This window comes from Mustela nivalis (assembly GCF_964662115.1).
Source record: "Mustela nivalis genome assembly, chromosome: 6".
NCBI classification, from domain to species: Eukaryota; Metazoa; Chordata; class Mammalia; order Carnivora; family Mustelidae; genus Mustela; species Mustela nivalis.
In genome coordinates, this window is record NC_139025.1 from 30,592,801 (window position 1) to 30,612,262 (window position 19,462).

The 19,462-nt window shown below is 40.9% G+C and overlaps 1 protein-coding gene across 6 annotated transcripts in view; it reads right to left on the reverse strand.

Annotated features, from left to right (window-relative positions):
* The window catches only part of ATXN3 (ataxin 3), a 36,806-nt gene extending 17,751 nt beyond the window's left edge, over positions 1-19,055 (reverse strand). For 2 of the 6 annotated variants that reach the window (XM_082733968.1, XM_082733969.1), the window contains exons 1-8: positions 18,552-18,659; positions 10,744-10,908; positions 10,453-10,497; positions 8,624-8,709; positions 8,162-8,228; positions 2,655-2,742; positions 1,274-1,406; positions 238-404 (exon numbers count right to left, since the gene is read on the reverse strand). In XM_082733968.1, the coding sequence (XP_082590094.1) occupies positions 238-404; positions 1,274-1,406; positions 2,655-2,742; positions 8,162-8,228; positions 8,624-8,709; positions 10,453-10,497; positions 10,744-10,908; positions 18,552-18,575 (775 nt within the window). In that variant the 5' untranslated portion in view covers positions 18,576-18,659. Of the gene's footprint in view, positions 1-237; positions 405-1,273; positions 1,407-2,654; positions 2,743-8,161; positions 8,229-8,623; positions 8,710-10,452; positions 10,498-10,743; positions 10,909-17,674; positions 17,854-18,359 lie in introns of those variants that run through there. The other 4 variants (XM_082733970.1, XM_082733967.1, XM_082733971.1 and 1 more) reach the window with 4 other exon arrangements.
* Positions 19,056-19,462: the final 407 nt, after the last annotated feature.

Consider the following 19,462-nt stretch of genomic DNA (forward strand, 5'->3'; position numbering starts at 1 on the left):
GTGCTTCCATTTGTTATAACCAAATGGAAAAACCAGCATAAAAACATAACTAGGTTGTAAGTTATTTATATTATAAGAAAGCTAAAAGAAAGCTAGCTGACTGTATGCACATAGTTACTGCTCTTGCAGTAATTTTCAAAGAACTTTTACCAACAGTACGTTTACTACCAGGGGAACAAAGAATGATCTGAATCAGCCCTTTAACAACAAATGAAGTACACATCCAAACATCGCGACCTTGCATACTGAGCTGAATAGCCCTGCGGAGATCTGCTTCTTCATCTTCCATGTCAATTTCTTGGCGACTTAGTGCCAAAGCCCTCTGCAAATCTTCCTCATCTTCGTCTAACGTGGCCGACCCGTCATTTGCTTCTAAGACTCGTTCCAGATCTGTTTTCTGGACTCTGAAGAACAAAAACAGAGAGTAACTGCAGATCAGTCTTCTGTTTTGGATGAACAATAGAGACACTTATAAATGAAAAATTTTTTTAAATAATTTTTTAAGATTTTATTTTAAATAATCTCTACATACAACATGGGGCTTGCACTTACCTTTGGTTTTTTTAAGTAATCTCTACATCCAATGTGGGGTTTGAACTCACAACGCCGAGATGGAGAGTTACATGATCCACTGACTGAGCCAGCCAGTTGCCCCCAAAGAGTCTATGTAAGTCAAGAATTACACGTTTTCTGGCAGAGCATCTCATAATATAAAGATCATGCTGGGGCACCTGGGTAGCTCAGTGTGTTAGGCCTCTGCCTTCGGCTTGGGTCATGGTCTCAGGGTCCTGGGATAGAGCCCTGAATCGGGCTCTCTGCTTGGCAGGGGGCCTGCTTCCCTTTCTCTCTCTCTCTGCCTGCCTTTCTGCCTGCTTGTGATCTCTCTCTCTCTCTCTGTCAAATAAATAAATAATTTTTTTTTTTTTAAATAAAAAGATCATGCTGTGATTTGGATCTAAGCTAACTAAGTAATTCAAAGAATCGATTCAAGTTTGAACCAAAAAACTTCACTAAAAATATAAGTCTAAAAAGAAAAAAAATCACCAACAATAAAAGGACCACACACCCAAAGTAAGCATGAAAATGTAATTCTTGGGGCCCCTGGCTGACTTAGTCATTAGAGCATTCAGCTTTTGATCTCGGCCTGTGAGTACAAGCCTCATACTGGATATAGAGATTACTTAAAAAACAAAATCTTTAAAGAAAAAGAAAGAAAGTGTAATTCTTGTGATGAAATACTATCGTATACTCCATACCGCAGGCCTGCTTTTACCTCTGTTCTTTCAGTTGTGCTAATTCTTCTCCGATGAGTTTTGGTCTCTGCATCTGTTGGACCCTGATCATCTGTAGAAGTTGGTCAGCTTCACAATCTGGCAGATCACCCTTAACAACAAATATAGAATAACCTAAAAAAAAGGCAAAAATACACTAAAACAGCTAGTAAGAGATTAAAAATAGGTTTAAAATGACAGCAGATGGAAAGGCAGTACAGTAGAGTGGAAAGAATACAAGCTGACGGTGGTAAAGACCTGGGTTCAAATAATGGTTCTTACACTTACTGGCAGGGTGATCTAGGACAAACTACTGAAAGTTTCTAAGCCCCACTTTCTTCATCTGTAAGATGGGATAGCCATCTCATAGAGCGACTGAGGAATAAATGAAATAATGTATGCAAAGGGCCCTACCAAGAGAACGTGTGACCAAGGAGACTACTCACTAAATGCTAACAAATAGGCAGGTAAAGGAGTGGGTAAGAGCAAGGAATTTGGAATCAGATGGCCAGGGTTTTGGTCCTAGCTCTTCCAATTCCAAGACTGAGCATGGTCTTTGGTGAATCAGTGTAATCCGCTACATCTCAGTTTTTGCCACTGTTAAACTGATGATACTGGTACCTTCCTCAGAGGGCTGTTGTAAGGATACAGCCAGATAATGTGTGTAATAATGTGAAATACGGGTAAAATGAATCATCTGTAGAAACAGCTGATCCCCTCCAACCTTACGCACACGTATGCACGCAGACACTCACAGGCGCACACACATACAACCCCCTCCTTGCTGAAAACAGGAGCTGGGAAACCAAGGCTCAAAACCCAGTCAAGGTGTTGCTGATGTGGTTCCTATTTTGATGTAGAAATTCACTTAAGAATGACAAAAGGGAGTTCAAGTTGAGAGAAAACAGCGAGTCAGACTCTAAAAGTCTTCTGTGGAAAAGGGGGATCACATAAATGCAAAAGAACAGGAGGGAGAGTTTACTCGGTGTCAGGTGTTTTATTTTAGCTTTTTAATTAATTAATTAGTTAATTAATGTTTTAGGGTCAGGTATTTTAATGGAGCTAGAGTTTTCAGCAAAGGACAGTGGCCCAAGAGGGGCAAGAAGAAGCAGGAAGATTACCTACCCCGACCCTTAACCATGGGGGTCTGTGGGGTCTGGAAGGAAAAAAAGCCACACTTAGTGGGGCTGCTAAGGAAGCAGCATCCTCAGGTGAGGGCAAAGTATCCGTGAGAATTCCGCCTGGATGGTGTCATCCAAATCACAGATTAAGGTTCACCAAGATGATTTCACTTAAAGGCATTTTATACTTAAAACCTAATAGAGCTAGTTTTATTTAGCTACTTCGAAAAATAGCACTATAAAAACTTAGGTCTTTATTTACCTTCCTGTTGTAATTGAGCCAAGAAAAGTGCAAGGTATGTGTCTGATATTAATTCTGGACCCGTCAAGAGAGAATTCAAGTTGAACCACTGGAAAAAAAAAAGTAAATATTTAAGTTAATGTACATCATAAGTAATAAGGAAGTTCCATGTGTTAAGGATATAACACGTCTAAACATAGTAAGACTATCTAAATACTGAAAACACTGTTAAATCAAGATTTTTTAAAAGTAGTAATGTGATTTTTAAGAACTGAGATAAGCACTGCAGATTTATCAATATTAAAATGCCTTTAAAATGTTTAAAAATAGAATTTTGCTTTAAGTCATAAATTCTAAATCTCCCACTCCCAAACTAAGTCAGTACTTTAAAGTATCTTTATTGATAGGTATAACTGAATCTTTTTTCAAAGTATTGGCCCAACAAAATCCTTATCACGTTATACTGAAGAAATATAAACTACGCAAAATTTTCCCACTGCTGATAATTTTGGTCAAAAGATTTCAGGGGTGCCTGGCTCAGTCAGTTGAGTGTCTGACTCTCGTCTCAGCTCAGGTAATGATTTCAGGGCTATGAGATGGAGCCCCATGTTCAGCTCCAGGTTCAATGCAGACTCTACTCAAGGATTCTCTCTCCCCCCATCCCTCTTCCTGCTTCTGCACATGCTCTCCCTCGTTCTCAAATAAATAAAATTTAAAAAGATTTCAGTTGTGAGAAAACTAGACATTCCAGGAAGAGAATTCATAATCGCCAATTATCTTACAAACATCACTAAGACCCTAACACATGTAATTAAGATCATTTAGTCACAACTTCACAGGACTCCTAATTTAACCCACAAGATCCAGAACTTTCAAAAATGACTCAGCATCATGACCTATTACGTTTTCTTGATTTTGACAGATACAATGCTTTTCCAGTCATTTATTTCGCCAAAGACAACATGCCAATGGCCAACAGACACATGAAAAGATGCTCAACATCACTCATCATCACAGAAATGTGTATCAAAACTACCATGAGATAATCAGCTGTCAGAACGGCTAAAATCAAACACACAAGAAACAACAAATGTTGGCAAGGATGAGGTGAAAGAGGAACCCTTGTGCTCTGCTGGTGGGAATGCAAGCTGGTGCAGCCACTGTGGAAAACAGTATCAAGGTTCCTCAAAAAATTAAAAATAGAACTACCCTACAATCCAGTAATTCCACTACTAGATATTTACCCAAAGAATACCAAACACTTTGAAAAGATATATGCACCTCTATGTTTACTGCAGCATTATTTACAAGAGCCAAATTATGGAAGCAGCCCAAGTGTCCACCGACACATGAATAGCTGAAGACAGAAGATACACACACACACACACACACACACACACACACACACACTTGGGATATTACTCAGCCATAAAAAAGAATGGCTTACTCAGCCATAAGAAAGAAATCTTGGGGCACCTGGGGAGCTCAGATGGGTAAGCCTCTGACTGTTGATTTTGGCTCAGGTCATGATCTGGGGTCAAGAGATCAAGCCCTAAGTCTAGCTCTGTGCTTAGATCAGAATCTGCTTAAGACTCTCTCTCCCTCTCCCTTTGGCTCTCCCCCACAACTTATGCTCTCTCTCTCTCTCTCTCTAAATAAATAAATCTGAAAAAAACAAAAACAAAACAAAACTCTTGCCACTTGCCACAACATGGATGGATCTAGAGAGTATAATAATAAGTGAAATCAGAAAAAAAAAAGGGGGGGGGTGCCTGGGTGGCTCAGTGGGTTAAGCCGCTGCCTTCAGCTCAGGTCATGATCTCAGGGTCCTGGGATCGAGCCCCGCACAGGCTCTCTGCTCAGCGCGGAGCCTGTTTCCTCCCCTCTCTCTGCCTGCCTCTCTGTCTACTTGTGATCTCTGTCAAAAAAAAAAAAAAAAAAAGTGAAATCAGTCAGTGAAAGACAAATAATATATGATTTCACTCATATGTGGAATTTTAAGAAATAGAATAAAGGAACAAAGAAAAGAGACAAATCAAAAACAGACTTTTTTTTAAAAGATTTTATTTATTTAATTGACAGAGTGAGATCACAAGAAGGCAGAGCAGCAGGCAGAAAGAGAGGGAAGGAAGCAGACTTCCAGCTGAGCCGAGAGCCCAATGTGGGGCTTGATCCCGGGACCCTGAGACCATGACCTGGGCTGAAGGCAGAGGCTTTAACCCACCAAGCCACCCAGGCACCCCAAAAACAGACTCTTAACTACAAAGAACAAACTGAAGGAATGGGTGAAACGGGTGAAGGTGATGAATACACTGACCGTGAGCAGCACGGGGTAACATAGAGTCGCTGATTCACTATACTGCACACTGAGACTAATGCAACGCTGCATGTTAACTACACCTGAATAAAAAACACACACAGGAAAATAAAAGAAACTTTTCCAGTCATCTTTCTCGTAATACAAGAACCTCATACAAAAGACTATGTAATGAGAACTATAACTATAAACAAAAATAGAAATTAGAGCCAAAGATAAATCAAAATGATAGTATTTCTTGTATTTGTCAAAGATAAAGTAATTTAAAATGTGAAAACTCAGTTTTATTTACTAATTTTTTTGAAAGTTTTATTTATTTGAGAAAGAAAGAGAGAGATTAAGTGAGAGTGTGTGGGGAGGGGCAGAGGGTGAGAGAATGCTCAAGCATGCTCCTTGCTCAGCGGGCTGGATTTCACGAATCATGAGATCAGATCTGAACCAAAATCAAGACTTGGACAGTTAACTGACTGAGCCACCCAGGCACCCTAAACATTCAAAGAACTAAAATTTGGGGGATGGCTGCGTGGCTCAGTCAGTTAAGCGTCTGCCTTCAGCTCAGGTCATGATCCCAGGGTCTTGGGACTGAGCCCCACATTGGGTTCCTTGCTCAGTGGGGAGCCTGCTTCTCCCCCTGCTTATGTGCTCTCTTGCACTCTTTCTCTGACAAATAGATAAATAAAATCTTAAAAAATTAAGAACTAAAATTTTTACAGCCTATCAAAATAATGATGTTAAGTTTATATGCAAATCAATATAAAGGAACTTCTGGGACCTAAGTTTTCAGATCTTAAAGACATCTAGTGATTACCTTATACAGAAAAAGTAAGGCATACTTAATTGCATTTTTAAAAAAATATAAATAAAAGCCAAAGGTTAAATAATCTTGGCAGTGTCCTCCATTGTCTTTCCCTAGAGTTGATTCCCATATTCAGTTCACCCCTAATGCGCCACACTGCCTTCCCTGCTCTTTGTAACTTAAGAGGGATCTTTAGGGATAACCATGTCACATGAAGCTGCCTCTAGGTAGCTGACTTACAAGGTAACAGTACAGTTCCTGCTTTTGAATGATCTCATTGATTTAATTCAATGCACTCGTTCTTGATTTCATTTTCCTTTTTGTTCTGTTATTTTTTTTTAAAGATTTTATTTATTTATTTGACAGACAAAGAGAGAGAGAGATCACAAGTAGGCAGAGCAGCAGGCAGAGAGAGAGAAGGAAGCAGGCTCCCCACCGAGCAGAGAGCCCGATGTGGGGTTTGATTCCAGGACCCTAAGACCATGACCTGAGCCGAAGGCAGAGGTTTAACCCACTGAGCCACCCAGGTGCCCCTTCCCTGTATCACTTTTTTTTTTTTTTTTTTTTTAAGTTTTATGGGGATGTAACTGACATGCAAGAAATCACACACATTTAAAATGTCCAATTTGAAGTCGAACATATCTATACACCTAAGAAACCATCACCACAACTGAGTTTCTGGTGCCCCATATAATCCTAATCTCTCACTGCTCCTTGCCTTCCTCATCCCCAGGCAACCACTGGTCAATCTGTTTTCTGTCTCTATAGGTTGCCTTGAATCTTCTAGACCTTTATGTAATAGAACCATCCACTACGTAGTATTTTGTGTCTGGCTTCTTTCATTTAGCTTAATTATTTTTAGATCCATCCCTGTTATTGAACATACCAATAGCTCATTTCTTTTTATATTTGATCATTTACAATAACCCTCTTTTGAAAATTCTAAATTCTAAAAAATAGGACTTTAAATAATTGTTTCGAAAGTGGTATCATGTATATAAAGATCTTTGATTATTGTTTACAAAAATGAAATCTTAAGTACATTTCTTGATTTTAAGTACATTTCTTGATATTCTTTTTTGAAACTGCCCCCCACCCAAAACCAGAAATGACTTCATGTAGATATATGTATTACATGGCATTTTGGCATGTGAATAATCCTGATATGTATGCTAAAGCTAACATAACTGAAAAAATTTTACTCACGCTGGACATTGTTTTAGGCTTCATGACACTATTATACACTAAACACAAATCTATAAAAGTCACCATTAACTGGATTAACATCTTTATCACATAAAAACCCACTAAAAATAACCACATCTGTATTAAATAGAAACTTTTTCTTATGATATAGTTAAATTGTGCAGTTGACCCTGGCTAGGGGTCAACTTCCACAGTTGAAAATCCACATGTAACTTTTGACTCCTCAAAAAACTCAACTATTAATAGCCTACTGGTGACTAGATGCCTTAGTGCTAACATGAACAATTAACACATATTTTGTATAATGTATTATGTATGTACCTTTTTTTTTTTTTTAAGTAGACTCCATGCACAACATGTGCCTTGAACTCGCAACTCTGAAACTAAGAGTTGCATGCTCTACAATCAACCAAGTGCCCCTTATATACTTATTTCTACAATAAAGCTAGAGAAAAGAAAATGTTACTATGAAAACCATACAGAGAATACATTTACAGTATTGTACTGTAAAAAAAAAATCCATGTGTAAGTGGACCCATGTAGTTCAAACTCATGCTGTTCAAGAGCCAACTCTGCATGGTTGTTATAAATAAATCCATAAGGGAAACTGATACTGTCTTTTTTTTTTTTTTTAAGATTGTATTTATTTATTTAACAGAGAGAGAGACACAGCGCAAAAGGGAACACAATCAGGATGAGTGGGAGAGGGAGAAGCAGGCTTCTCACAGAACAGGGAGCCTGCTGCGGGGCTCGATCCCAGAACCCTGGGATCATGACCTGAGCTGAAGGCAGATGCTTAATGACTGAGCCACCCAAGTGCCCCAAGGAAATTGATACTGTCTTTTAAAATAGGAAATCTCGGGGCGCCTGAGTGGCTCAGTTCTTAAGCGTCTGCCTTCAGCTCAAGTCATGATCCCAGGGTCCTGGGATTGAGCCCCGCATCAGGTTCTCTGTTCAGCAGGAAGCCTGCTTCTCCCTCTTCCACTCCCCCTGCTTATATTCCCTTTCTCACTGTCTCTTTCTGTCAAATAAATAAAATCTCAATTAAAAAAAAAAGAAATAGCAAATCTATCAAGATTGAAACCGTACCATATACACATATATGGTAACTTTCTTCACCTTTAAGGTACCAATCCTTTACATTATAGTTACAAATGGAGTGCAAAATGAGAAAATGAGAAAAAAGAGAGGGAAGGGGAGAAACATTACCTGTTTCCCTAATTTTCTAACTGTAAACCAGTGTTCTTTGTAATTGCATATAAATGATCTTTCATTTCTAGAAAAAGAAAAAGATACATACACAAGTTGAAATAGTAGAGTTCATATTCATTTACTTTATCTACTGGCAAGTATTATAAAAAACATTAGGATTATGCTCACAGTTAGGGATCACTGGTTTTTAAGAAATTACAAAACAGTATAAATCTCTCTGCAGATTAGTGGTGCCAGGCACACACATTGGCCTCGCACAGCATTTAAAGATCAGCTCCGACACTGAGGTGTGGGGAAGGCTCAGTGGGCAGATGTTCACGACATCCCCCAAAAATGTAATGGGAAACCAAGGGAATGAAACAGGGATCATCAAAACAAAAGTATTCAGAATAAACATTTCTTCTTTAAGAAATTTTAACTTTAAAAATCAAATTTAGGAAAAGCAAAATAAAGTCTTACATGGGATCGATCCTGAGCCTCTGATACTCCGGACTGTTGAAGAGAATTAGTTCTAAACCCCAAACTTTCAACGCATTGCTTATAACCTGTTAAAAAAAAAAATAGCAACTTTCCATAAGCTAAACCATCAATTATTTAAGTAGTATAGCATGTTAGGGTATAAACAACTGTATTTTATATATAATTTTCCCCAGAAGGTTATGGTCTTTTAAAGGTGTGTGTGTATAGCTGCATCACTAAATCCATAGAAGAACAAACACAGCATTAAAGGAGTGCTATTTACACTAGGTTTCTGGAACATCCAGAGAAGCACACAATTCCTATATAGAAGTGCCTCAAAAATCCAGATGTACATTCTATCCAGTGGGTACTATTCTTAAAACTAGTCCAATATACACATGCCATAATTTGGCTGCTATGGGTCCTGCTTTAGAAAAGTTATATCAACTCACTATCTAGAGGTTTCAGTAGTGATAAAAATTCTGTCTATTAAAAAGAGTTTTTTCTAGGAATTTCAACGGAAGCTTTCAGAATTTAAGCTTCTGTTATCATCGGTTTGTAATTTGTAGGGGGAAAAAACCCACAAAAACATACCTGATTACTTCAAACTGAGAAAACAAAAAGCTTTCTGAGAATTCACCCTCTGCCCTCCAAGGCAGCCAACGGAGCCGGAAGTGAAGCAGATACCTGCCCGACACACAGTGAATGCAGTGCAGTGGGCACATGTGAGCAGGCACCAAGAACAGCACTGCACACACAGGCAACGGCAGGTGCTGGGCCTGCCCCGGCCTCCTCCAGTTCTGCAGCAGCTGCGGAGGGCTGCAGGCCACCATGGAGCCCAGACTCTTCATGAGAGCTTCTGGAAGAACTCTGGACACACCTCTCAACCTCTCAGGGGTCAGAAACAGAATGAAAGACCCAAAGAGAAGATAAAAGATCTCACCAGTACATGTACAATCACCCACAGAATTCAAGGGGAGACCTTAGTTGCAAAAAAGAAAACCAGCAGAAGCCATAGACCATAATAAAGGAATCCAATCCTGGTAGGTGGATTTAAATGGAAGGCAGTGAGGTGTTGCGTTTTCTCAAATTTACACAAGTAGGAAGCATGAAATACTGCAACTTATTGGAATTATGGTTATCAGCATCCAGATGTAAATTAAATAGTCTCCTTTCAAAAAGCCCTACTCTAAAAACGAATGTTCTGGGGTGTTTGGCTAGCTTAGTCAGTTAAGCGTCTGACTGTTGATTTCAATTCAGGTCTTGATCTCAGGGTTGTGAGTTCAAGCCTCACACTTAAATCCAGGTTGGGGATGGAGCCTACTTAAAAAAATAAAAAATAATAAAATAAAATAAAATAAAGTGTCTACAATCCTAATTTTCATGTTTATCTCTATAAAAATCTAGAGTATAATCTTACACTTTTTTCCAGTTTTTTTCTTGTGCTCTATAGCTCATTTTTACTTTTTATTTATTTATTTTTTAAAAATATTTTATTTATTTATTTGACAGATAGAGATCACAAGAATGGGGGTGGTGCAGAATGCTGAGCAGAGAGCCCAACCCGGGCTTGATCCCAGGACCCTGAGATCATGACCTGAGCTGAATGAAGGCAGAGGCTTAACCCACTGAGCCACCCAGGTGCCCCTCATTTTTATTTTTTTTAATAATCATACACTCTTAGACACCGTCTACTGGAGGAATTTCTGAAGGTCATATCATTACACTGACCATGAAAGGCTGTGAAAAGATATTCACATCAACCCTATTCTTAGCTTGAACAGTGCCTGGGACATAAACAACCCTTAGAGCACGCTTTGACTACTTACTTGAATAGAGAAAAAACCGCTGTCATCCATATTTCCAGAAGGCTGCTGTTTAATTTGGATAGGTAGTTGAGGCGGAGGTTGAGGGTGGGGAGAGAAGGATAAAAACTGTCATTAGTGTGCATATTTAAAATAACATCTTGTGCATTCCCATGTACACAGTCAAGAGCACAATTATAATTAACAAGTCAGAGCCCCATAGGAAGAATGGCGCATCCTTTTCTAAACAGTACCCACATTAAAAAACAAAAACTAAAAAACAAAAACGTGATTTAGTGGGTTTAAAATCAGTACCTGTAAAAATGTGCGATAGTCTTCACTAGTAACACCTCCTTCTGCCATTCTCATCCTCTCTTCCTCATCCAGCTGGTGTGCAATTGACGATAATTCCACAGGGCTAAAATATTCTCCTTGCAATAGATTATTCAAGCAATGCTGAGCACAAAGTGAGCCTTCTTGCTAATATTTCCAAAAGAAAAAATTCAAATGTGACTGGTTTAACAGATTTGTACAGTAGCTTCCTCTAAAGAGGAATTTAATCATTAACTTAATGCAGCCAAACAGAACCGTTTGGCTTTAGATAAGTATGATTAACATAAATGCAGGAGTTTTCACTTGCTAACACTTCCTTCATTATTTTACCACTAATAAAACTATAATTATTTAGCTATATGAACAAAAACTTGAGAATGATTTTTTAAAATTTATCTGATACAGATCATAAGCAGACAGAGAGGCAGGCAGACAGAGAGAGAGGGGAGAGCAGGCTCCCTGCTGAGCAGAGAGCCCTATGTGGGGGGGGATCAATCCCAGGAGATCATGACCTGAGCAGAACGCAGAGGCTTAACCCACTGAGCCACCCAGGTGCCCCTTAAGAATGATTTATATTAAACAAATATCACTCTCTATCAGATATGTCAAATTTCATACTTTACTAGAAACTACTCTATAAAAAACATTAGCACCTCTCATTTTCAGTACCTAAAATATATACATCTTCGGAGGCTCCAGCGCAAATTAAAAATGCTGAAAGGGAATTTTAATCGCTAGAACATTTGTATTCTTTTATCAAGACATTCTACCCAATCTAAATGCTTATTCAAGGAGGGGTACCTGGGTGGTTCAGTCATTAAGCGTCTGCCTTTGGCTCAGGTCATGATTCAGCATCTAACTCCCTGTTTAGCTGGAAGCTCCCACTCTCCCGAGAACTCCCCCTGCTTGTATTCCCTCTCTCGCTGTGTCTCTGTCAAATAAATAAATAAAATCTTTAAAAAAAATACATATTCAAGGAATTTGAAATCAGTGAACAAAAGAATTTCAAGAACTGATATAGGTAAGAAAGATCCCATTTGCTGTTAATGAAGACTGAAGCTAAGAGAGCCAAGGTTCTCTTTGGGGAACTCTGCACAAAATGTGTATATAGTACAGTACAATGGGCAAAACTTCCAAAAACCACCCCTGGAGCTCATTTCCAGACAAGCCAGCAAGGAGAGCTGCATCCATGAAAACACAGGATCTTCAAGATCACCACCTTCCTACGGTGCGGAGTGGAGTGAGTACAACTTCCCGCGGGCCCAGGGTCTTCAGGTGCTGGGTGGCTGGCTCTCAAACCATTGGCTCCCCAAAACTAAATCCAAGCTGCCTGGCACTGAGCAGTCTGCCTATCACCCTGCTCCCCACAACAAGGCCACTCTCCCATGCTTGCCTTGTAAGAAGGGAGACAGCCTGGTGGGTGAGATCCCTTCCTGTGAACACAGATCCCTCTGCGGGATGATGGAAGAAGATGACATTTTTCTTTTCCTGCTAACCTTGCTTTCTTTTTCCCGAGTAAAGTCTTCCCCAGCCTGTCTTACCTTGTGCAATTTGTTCTTTTTCCCCAGTAAAGTCTTCCCCAGCCTGTCTTACCTTGTGCAATTTGTTCTTTTTCCCCAGTAAAGTCTTCCCCAGCCTGTCTTACCTTGTGCAATTTGTTCTGAGCTACGTTACTCAAGAGATGGTCACCCCAGAGAGCAACATCTTGCAAGATACAGATTTTTCCTAATGAATTTTCTAGGAACAAGATTCAGTTTCTGAAAATGATACAGGGTATATGTATACAACGGAACAGGATGGAAGCATTGAGACCATCTGAGTGTGAGATAGGGGACTGAGATAAACTCATCTTCAAATTCTAGTACAGAATAGGTACTTCACCTGAAGGTGAAGACAAAATCTTTCCCTCAAGTCACAGCTACATAGTGAGAGAGAACTTATCTTGACCTTGTTTCCCTCCTACTGTATTCCTATTGCCAAAAAGCAACTCCTTCTGAAAAATAAAATGTGAATTGAAGAGATACACAGACCTCCTACTAATAATATTCTACTGTACTGAAAGATGGGCAAGACAAAGAAGTATTCACAAGAAGATAGCCAAATGGCTAAAAAACACAAAAAGATGTTCCACTTCATTAACCATCAGGGAATGACATAGTAAAACCACAGCGTTACTACTATAGACTCTCCAAAAAGCCTAAAATGTTGGAGATTAGAGACATTAAAGCTACTGTATACCGCTGATGAACATTAAATTGCACACCCACTCGGGAAAACTATTTGGAGTATCTACTAAAGCTTAACATCTACCAACCCTATGATCTAGCAATTCCACAACTACGTGCATAATGCCAACATTAGAAATGTAAACATACATTTATCAAAAGACATCTATAAAAGAGCCACTATTCGTAACGTTCTCAATCCAAACCACCCAGATGCCAGAGTAGAAGAGGTTAATTGTGTTATATTCAAAAGGGAATACTATATGACAATGACAATGAATTAGCTACAGCCACCTGCAACAGTATGGATCAATTAATGTTAAAGAAGACAGATTCAAGGGGCACCTGGGTAGCTCAGTCGGTTAAGCATCTGACTTTTTTTTTTTTAAGACTTTATTTATTTATTTGACAGATAGAGATCACAAGTAGGCAGAGAGGCAGGCAGAGAGAGAGAGGAGGAAACAGGCTCTCCGTGGAGCAGAGAGCCCAATGTGGGGCTCAATCCCAGGACCCTGAGACCATAACCTGAGCTGAAGGCAGAGGCTTAACCCACTGAGCCACCCAGGCGCCCCAGCATCCGACTTTTAACTTCAGCTCAGGTCATGTGTCCCTAACCTGGTTTTGTTACACTTAAAAAAATTCAAGTAACAACAAAAAGACCTCTGCTAAGATACAGCTATTTTCACATATCAAGAGCTCCCTACTACAGTTACCAGACACTGGATTTGCTGGGAACAGTTCTAATGCAAATTTTCTGTCCATCTGACAGGCTACATGCCTCAGCTTGGTACTCTCAAACTACAGTCATCACATTGAATACATACATTGAAATTGTGAATCCAACTATTAGTTTAAAAATTCTCTCTATAAAAAAACTAAAGAGGGGCGCCTGGGTGGCTCAGTGGGTTAAAGCCTCTGCCTTCAGCTCAGGTCATGATCCCAGGGTCCTGGGATCGAGCCCCACGTTGGGCTCTCTGCTCTGCAGAGAGCCTGCTTCTCCGTCTCTCTCTCTGCCTGCCTCTCTGCCTACTTGTGATCTCTCTCTGTCAAATAAATAAATAAAATCTTAAAAAAAAAAAAAAACTAAAGAAAGTCTCTATAAAAAAGCCTTGAAATAAAAAAAAGTAAGCATTTAATATCAAACCTTGTCTCAGTAAAACTACTGCTGTAGGAAACATCAAGTTCTGTACTTCTAATATGATTTAATGGAAGAAAAGAACTGTTCTGTCCAAATTTAAAATCATTTTTTAAAGTCACAAGATGAATCAAATTCTGTATGAACCAAAAAAAAAAAAATTGCACAATGGCCCCACCTAAGATTACCCATCCCTGCGCCCAACTTATTCCCACCCACCTCTTGCTCATGGAACTTCAACCAAAGTTAGATAGAAGTTTATCTGTGCCATAGTCAAAATTCAGTAGTACTGAAATTCCATGATTTCAGGCCCAGACTTATTGTGCTGGGATTAGAGAATGAACAAACTAAGATATTTTATTTTATTTTTAAGATTTTATTTATTTATTTGATGGGGCGCCTGGGTGGCTCAGTGGGTTAAGCCTCTGCCTTCAGCTCAGGTCATGATCTCAGGGTCCTGGGATCGAGCCCCGCATCGGGCTCTCTGCTCAGCAGGGAGCCTGCTTCCTCCCTCAATTTCTGCCTGTCTCTCTACCTACTTGTGATCTCTGTCTGCCAAGTAAATAAATAAAATCTCAAAAAAAAAAAAAAGATTTTATTTATTTATTTGAGAGAGAGAGAAAGCTCAGGGAGAGCAAGAGTGAAAAGAAGACTCCCCACTGAACAGGGAGAACAATGCAGGGCTCAATCCCAGGATCCCGAGATCATGACCTGAGTTGAAGGCAGATTCTTAACCCACTGAGCCCCCTAGATGTCCCTATCAAGGTGTTTTATAAAACCATAAATAGTGAGATGCCTGGGTGGCTCAGTGGGTTAAAGCCTCTGCCTTTGGCTCAGGTCATGATCCCAGGGTCCTAGGATCGAGCCCCCACATCGGGCTTTCTGCTCAGCAGGAAACCTGCTTCCCCCTCTCTCTCTGTTTGCCTCTCTGCCTACTTGTGATTTCTGTCTGTCAAATAAATAAATACAATCTTCAAAAAAAAAAAAAATCCAAAACCATAAATAGTAACTGGAACCACATCACTCCCTTACTGTCCCCAAAGTCTTAAGGACCAACCTGCCACTAGTTCAAATTCCCAGAGATACTACTGTTTATAACAGATTACAATAGAAACCAGGCATAAACCTAAGAGTGTGTGCTCAGAAATGGCCTAACCTAAAGAGTCACGCCATCAACCTAACAGATCTTCATCCCATCTCAGGGATGATAAGGTTTCACTCCCTATTATGAGGTTCAGCAAACACATGCATCTGAGTAACAACAACAGCCAGTATGTCTCTACTGCTGGTTAGGAAGCCTTCCAAGTGCTTATAGCCGAGGTGGACACTTTACTATCCTCGCACCACAGAGGAGGAAACTGGAGCAGAGAGATATAACAAATAACTTGCCCAAGATCGTATGGGTAGTAAATGGCAGAGTTGGGATTCAAACTCAGGCAGAAGTTTCATGTCTATGATATTATTACTTTCTCAAATCACTCATTTGGAATTTGGTTATTCCCAAACCTAAACTATCCTAAATACAATTATGAACCAACAATCACCGAAGGGCAAAATGAATATTATAGTCAAAGCTCAGCATCTTTTAAGTATTTTCAAATACAATCCCCAAAAGTTTGATTATCATTCTCAGTTTTCATTACATTAAAAGTACCAATTGAGATGGCACAGTGACTGTACCAAGAGCAGGCAGCAACAGAAGTAGTAATAAAAATGACAGCAGACACCAGAACCAAAACACCCAGCAGTTAGTGGCCATTTAGTATTAGGATCTAAGCTAGGGGTTGGCAAACCCTAGCCTATAGATAAATACAACCTGCTCCAGTAGCTAAGAATGGTTTTTACGACTTTATTTTTAAAAAAATTTTAAAGATGTTTTTATTTATTTTAGAGAGAGGGAGAGTACATCTAAGGAGGGAGGAGGATAGGGGGAGAGGGAGAAAGAATCTGAAGCCGACTCTGTGCTCAATACGGAGCCCCACGCAGGCCTGGACCACATAACCCCTGAGATCATAACCTGAACTAAGACCAAGAGCCAGCTACACAACTGACCGAGCTACCCAGGTGCCCCGGGTTTTATGATCTTAGATAGTTGGGTAAGATACCCATACACACATCAAACAAGGATATGTGAGATACCATAGATGGCCTAGAAAGCCTGACATATCTAAAAAAAAAATTATTTGCTTTAGATAAATAGCACCACACACATCTTAGAAGCTCAAGAAATTCTCAATTCGGTCAAATATTTATTGAGCAATTACTATGTGCCAGGCATGGTCTTAGGCACCGGTGACAGATCACCAAGCAACTGTTAAGCTTAGATTCTATCTTTAAAAAGGACACTCAAAATGGTAACTCTGAAAATGGGGAAACCAATATCCCACAGAAGGCAGCTGCAAGGCCTGTTGTAGGCAGGTGTCTCTACATACATAGCTTCATTAGAGTCAAAGCTGGTTCTCTGAGTCTAGCAAAGGTTAAGTGTGTGTGGCATAGGGGAAGGGAGTGTGCTAGAAAATGGCATATTAAGCTAAAACATTCCCAGAATGGGCTGAGTACAAGATTAACAATGGGCCCTATGGTTACAAGGGCTTCCCATTCTTGAAATATGCCCCCCAAACCTTACCAGCCTCACCTATTAAGTACATTTAAGTTGATGACCAAGGTATCATTTTAAGTATCTTTAAGCCTACACAGATGCTTATTGTGACTTTTTTTTTTAAATTTAATTTATTTATTTGTCAAAGAGGGATTGCACAAGCAGGAGGAGTGGCAGGCAGAATGAGAAGCAGGATGCCGACTGAATAAGGAGCCTGATGCAGGACTGGATCCCAGGACCCGAGGATCATGACTCTAGCCAAAGGCAGAGGCTCAAGACTGAGCCACCCAGGCATCCCTGGATAGTGAGTTCTTTCAGGAAAGGACATCTTTATGAGGCTGGCACCCAGCTGCTTCTGATCTGGTGGTTCAGTTGTTACCTTCACTGAAATCTATCCGAATAGCGCCTCATACCCACCAATCAATATTTGTAAAAACATATTATATGAATCTCAAGAGGTGGTGTGGAAATGTTTAAAGTCTTCCATTTGAAACATCTGGTCCTACACTAAACTTCTGAAAATTAATAATAAAAATATGTATATGTAGGGTTCTCATCACCCAATCTCCTTATGCAACTAAATTTCTCTTGTGCAAGACTCATAAATCATGTCAATTGAGTCAAAAGATTAGTGATAACTATACCATTGAGCCCTTACCCACACATAAAAACTGGTCTACTCCAGTGTTAAAATGTGCTAAAAATGTTTTCTACAAAGAAAAGCATTCTACTTAACCACTCGTTTAGATTTATTCTGTGCCCCTTTCATCTTTGATGGCTCTGAATTGTGTGACTTTTTAAATGGATAAATGAAAGTGTACAAGTATTTAACAAAACAAAACTCCTTTGCTCTTACTACATAATAACCTCACTAGCAACCCTTTCCAAACATGAAACTATTATGAAACAACATATCATGTGCCAAAGTTGTCCTGAGGAAGGTTTCACTCACACCCAAACAGCTTGTTTACTGTGTGTGAGAAAAGACGAGTTCCTCCACATGCCACAAACAGCATCTTCAAGTGCGTGGTCATCCAAGAGTAAAACACGAACACTAGGCGGACCAAAACACAATTATTCCCGTCCACTCCTAATACCTAATAAGAGAGCTGGCCTCCTGCTCTCTTTCCATCCGGAAAGATGCAACTACCAAAAGAAACGAAACCTAAACATCCCGTAACAAAAACTCTTGTGACGACTTCCCTATTTAGGGGCGCGGAGGATTTCCTACCTCACTTCCCTAAGTGTCAGCCCCTACAGGGGACAAGCCAAGGACCCCGCCCTCGGGAGGCTCCTGGACCCAGTGCAGGCGAACAAGAACACAACCCCAGAGATCTAAGTGTATGGGAGGTTCCAACATAGAATTGAGGAGCCCAGAGAAGGAAAAGTTAATTCCGCCAGGAGCAGGACTGGAGGAGTGGGGTGGAGCTGGCAAGGGTCGAGGGACTTGTCGAAGAGGTGAACAGCTAGAAACCTAGGAGAGTGAAGGAGAAGGGACTGGAGAACGAATCCCACGGAAAGTGGAGGGGAAGAGCAGAAGCTAACCCATTCGGTGCCAGCCCCCTCCCGTGCCCCATGGCGCCCCCGGCCCTGCTTCATTCCCTTCCAGCTCCCCGGCGCTCCCGGCCCGGGACTCCACCTGCAGCCGCCTCTGGGGCACAGGGTGCGGTGGGGGCGTCGGTGAAGCTCCCCGCCCTATGAAGCTCCTCTGCCCGGCGAGACTGGGACGGGGGCGACGGGGGCCCCCGCCGGCGCTCCGAGAGGAGGAGGTACCGCGCCCCACCGCAGCCACCGCACCGCAGACAGCTCCCCACCGAACGCGGACACTCACTTTCTCGTGGAAGATGGACTCCATGTTTATTTGTCTGGAGCCAACGGCCCCCGCGCCGAACCACCCCCCTCCAGCCCCGCCCCTCAGCCCCACCCCTCCTCCCACCCCGCCCCGCCCCGCCTCGAGCCGCCCCCACCCACGTGCCTCGCACAGACCAATCATCCCCGAGAATATGAATCACGTGGAAAGAAGAGCAAGTGAACGCCGGGGCGGTAAATGCAAGGGCACGTGACCTTTGTAGCGCGTCCTCCCATATCCCTCTATCGGGCCGGCTGGGGGTGTTGCAGCGCCACCTATGGTCTGGAGGAATTTCTCTGCTTCCCACCCATTGCTATGGATTTTTAGGCTATTAAGGGGTCTGGCTGAGGAACACTTGGGTTCTATGTTCTTTTATGTTTTCCACTTTGTACTTTCTGCTTGTATCTGCGTTAAATTATTTAATATCTTTCTCCTCCTCCCCCACTGAAAGCCTGATTAAGCAAAAGACCTATTGCATTCCCCAACACTAGCGCTTGTGTAAAAATACAATATTTATAGAGAGCTTATTGTAAGGTAGGCATTCTTTTTGAACTACTTTGCATATATTAACGAATTTAATACAACCACCTTGGGCGCCTGGGTGGCTCAGTGGGTTAAGCCACTGCCTTCGGCTCAGGTCATGATCTCAGGGTCCTGGGATCGAGTCCCGCATCGGGCCCTCTGCTCAGCAGGGAGCCTGCTTCCCTCTCTCTCTCTCTCTGGCTGCCTCTCCATCTACTTGTGATTTCTCTCTGTCAAATTAATAAATAAAAAATCTTTAAAAAAAATAAAATATTAATACAACCACCTTGACATAGGTGTTGTTATGATCCCTTTTTACACGAGGGCACTGATGCACAGGAAGGTTAAGAAAAGAAGGGACTCCAAGGTCA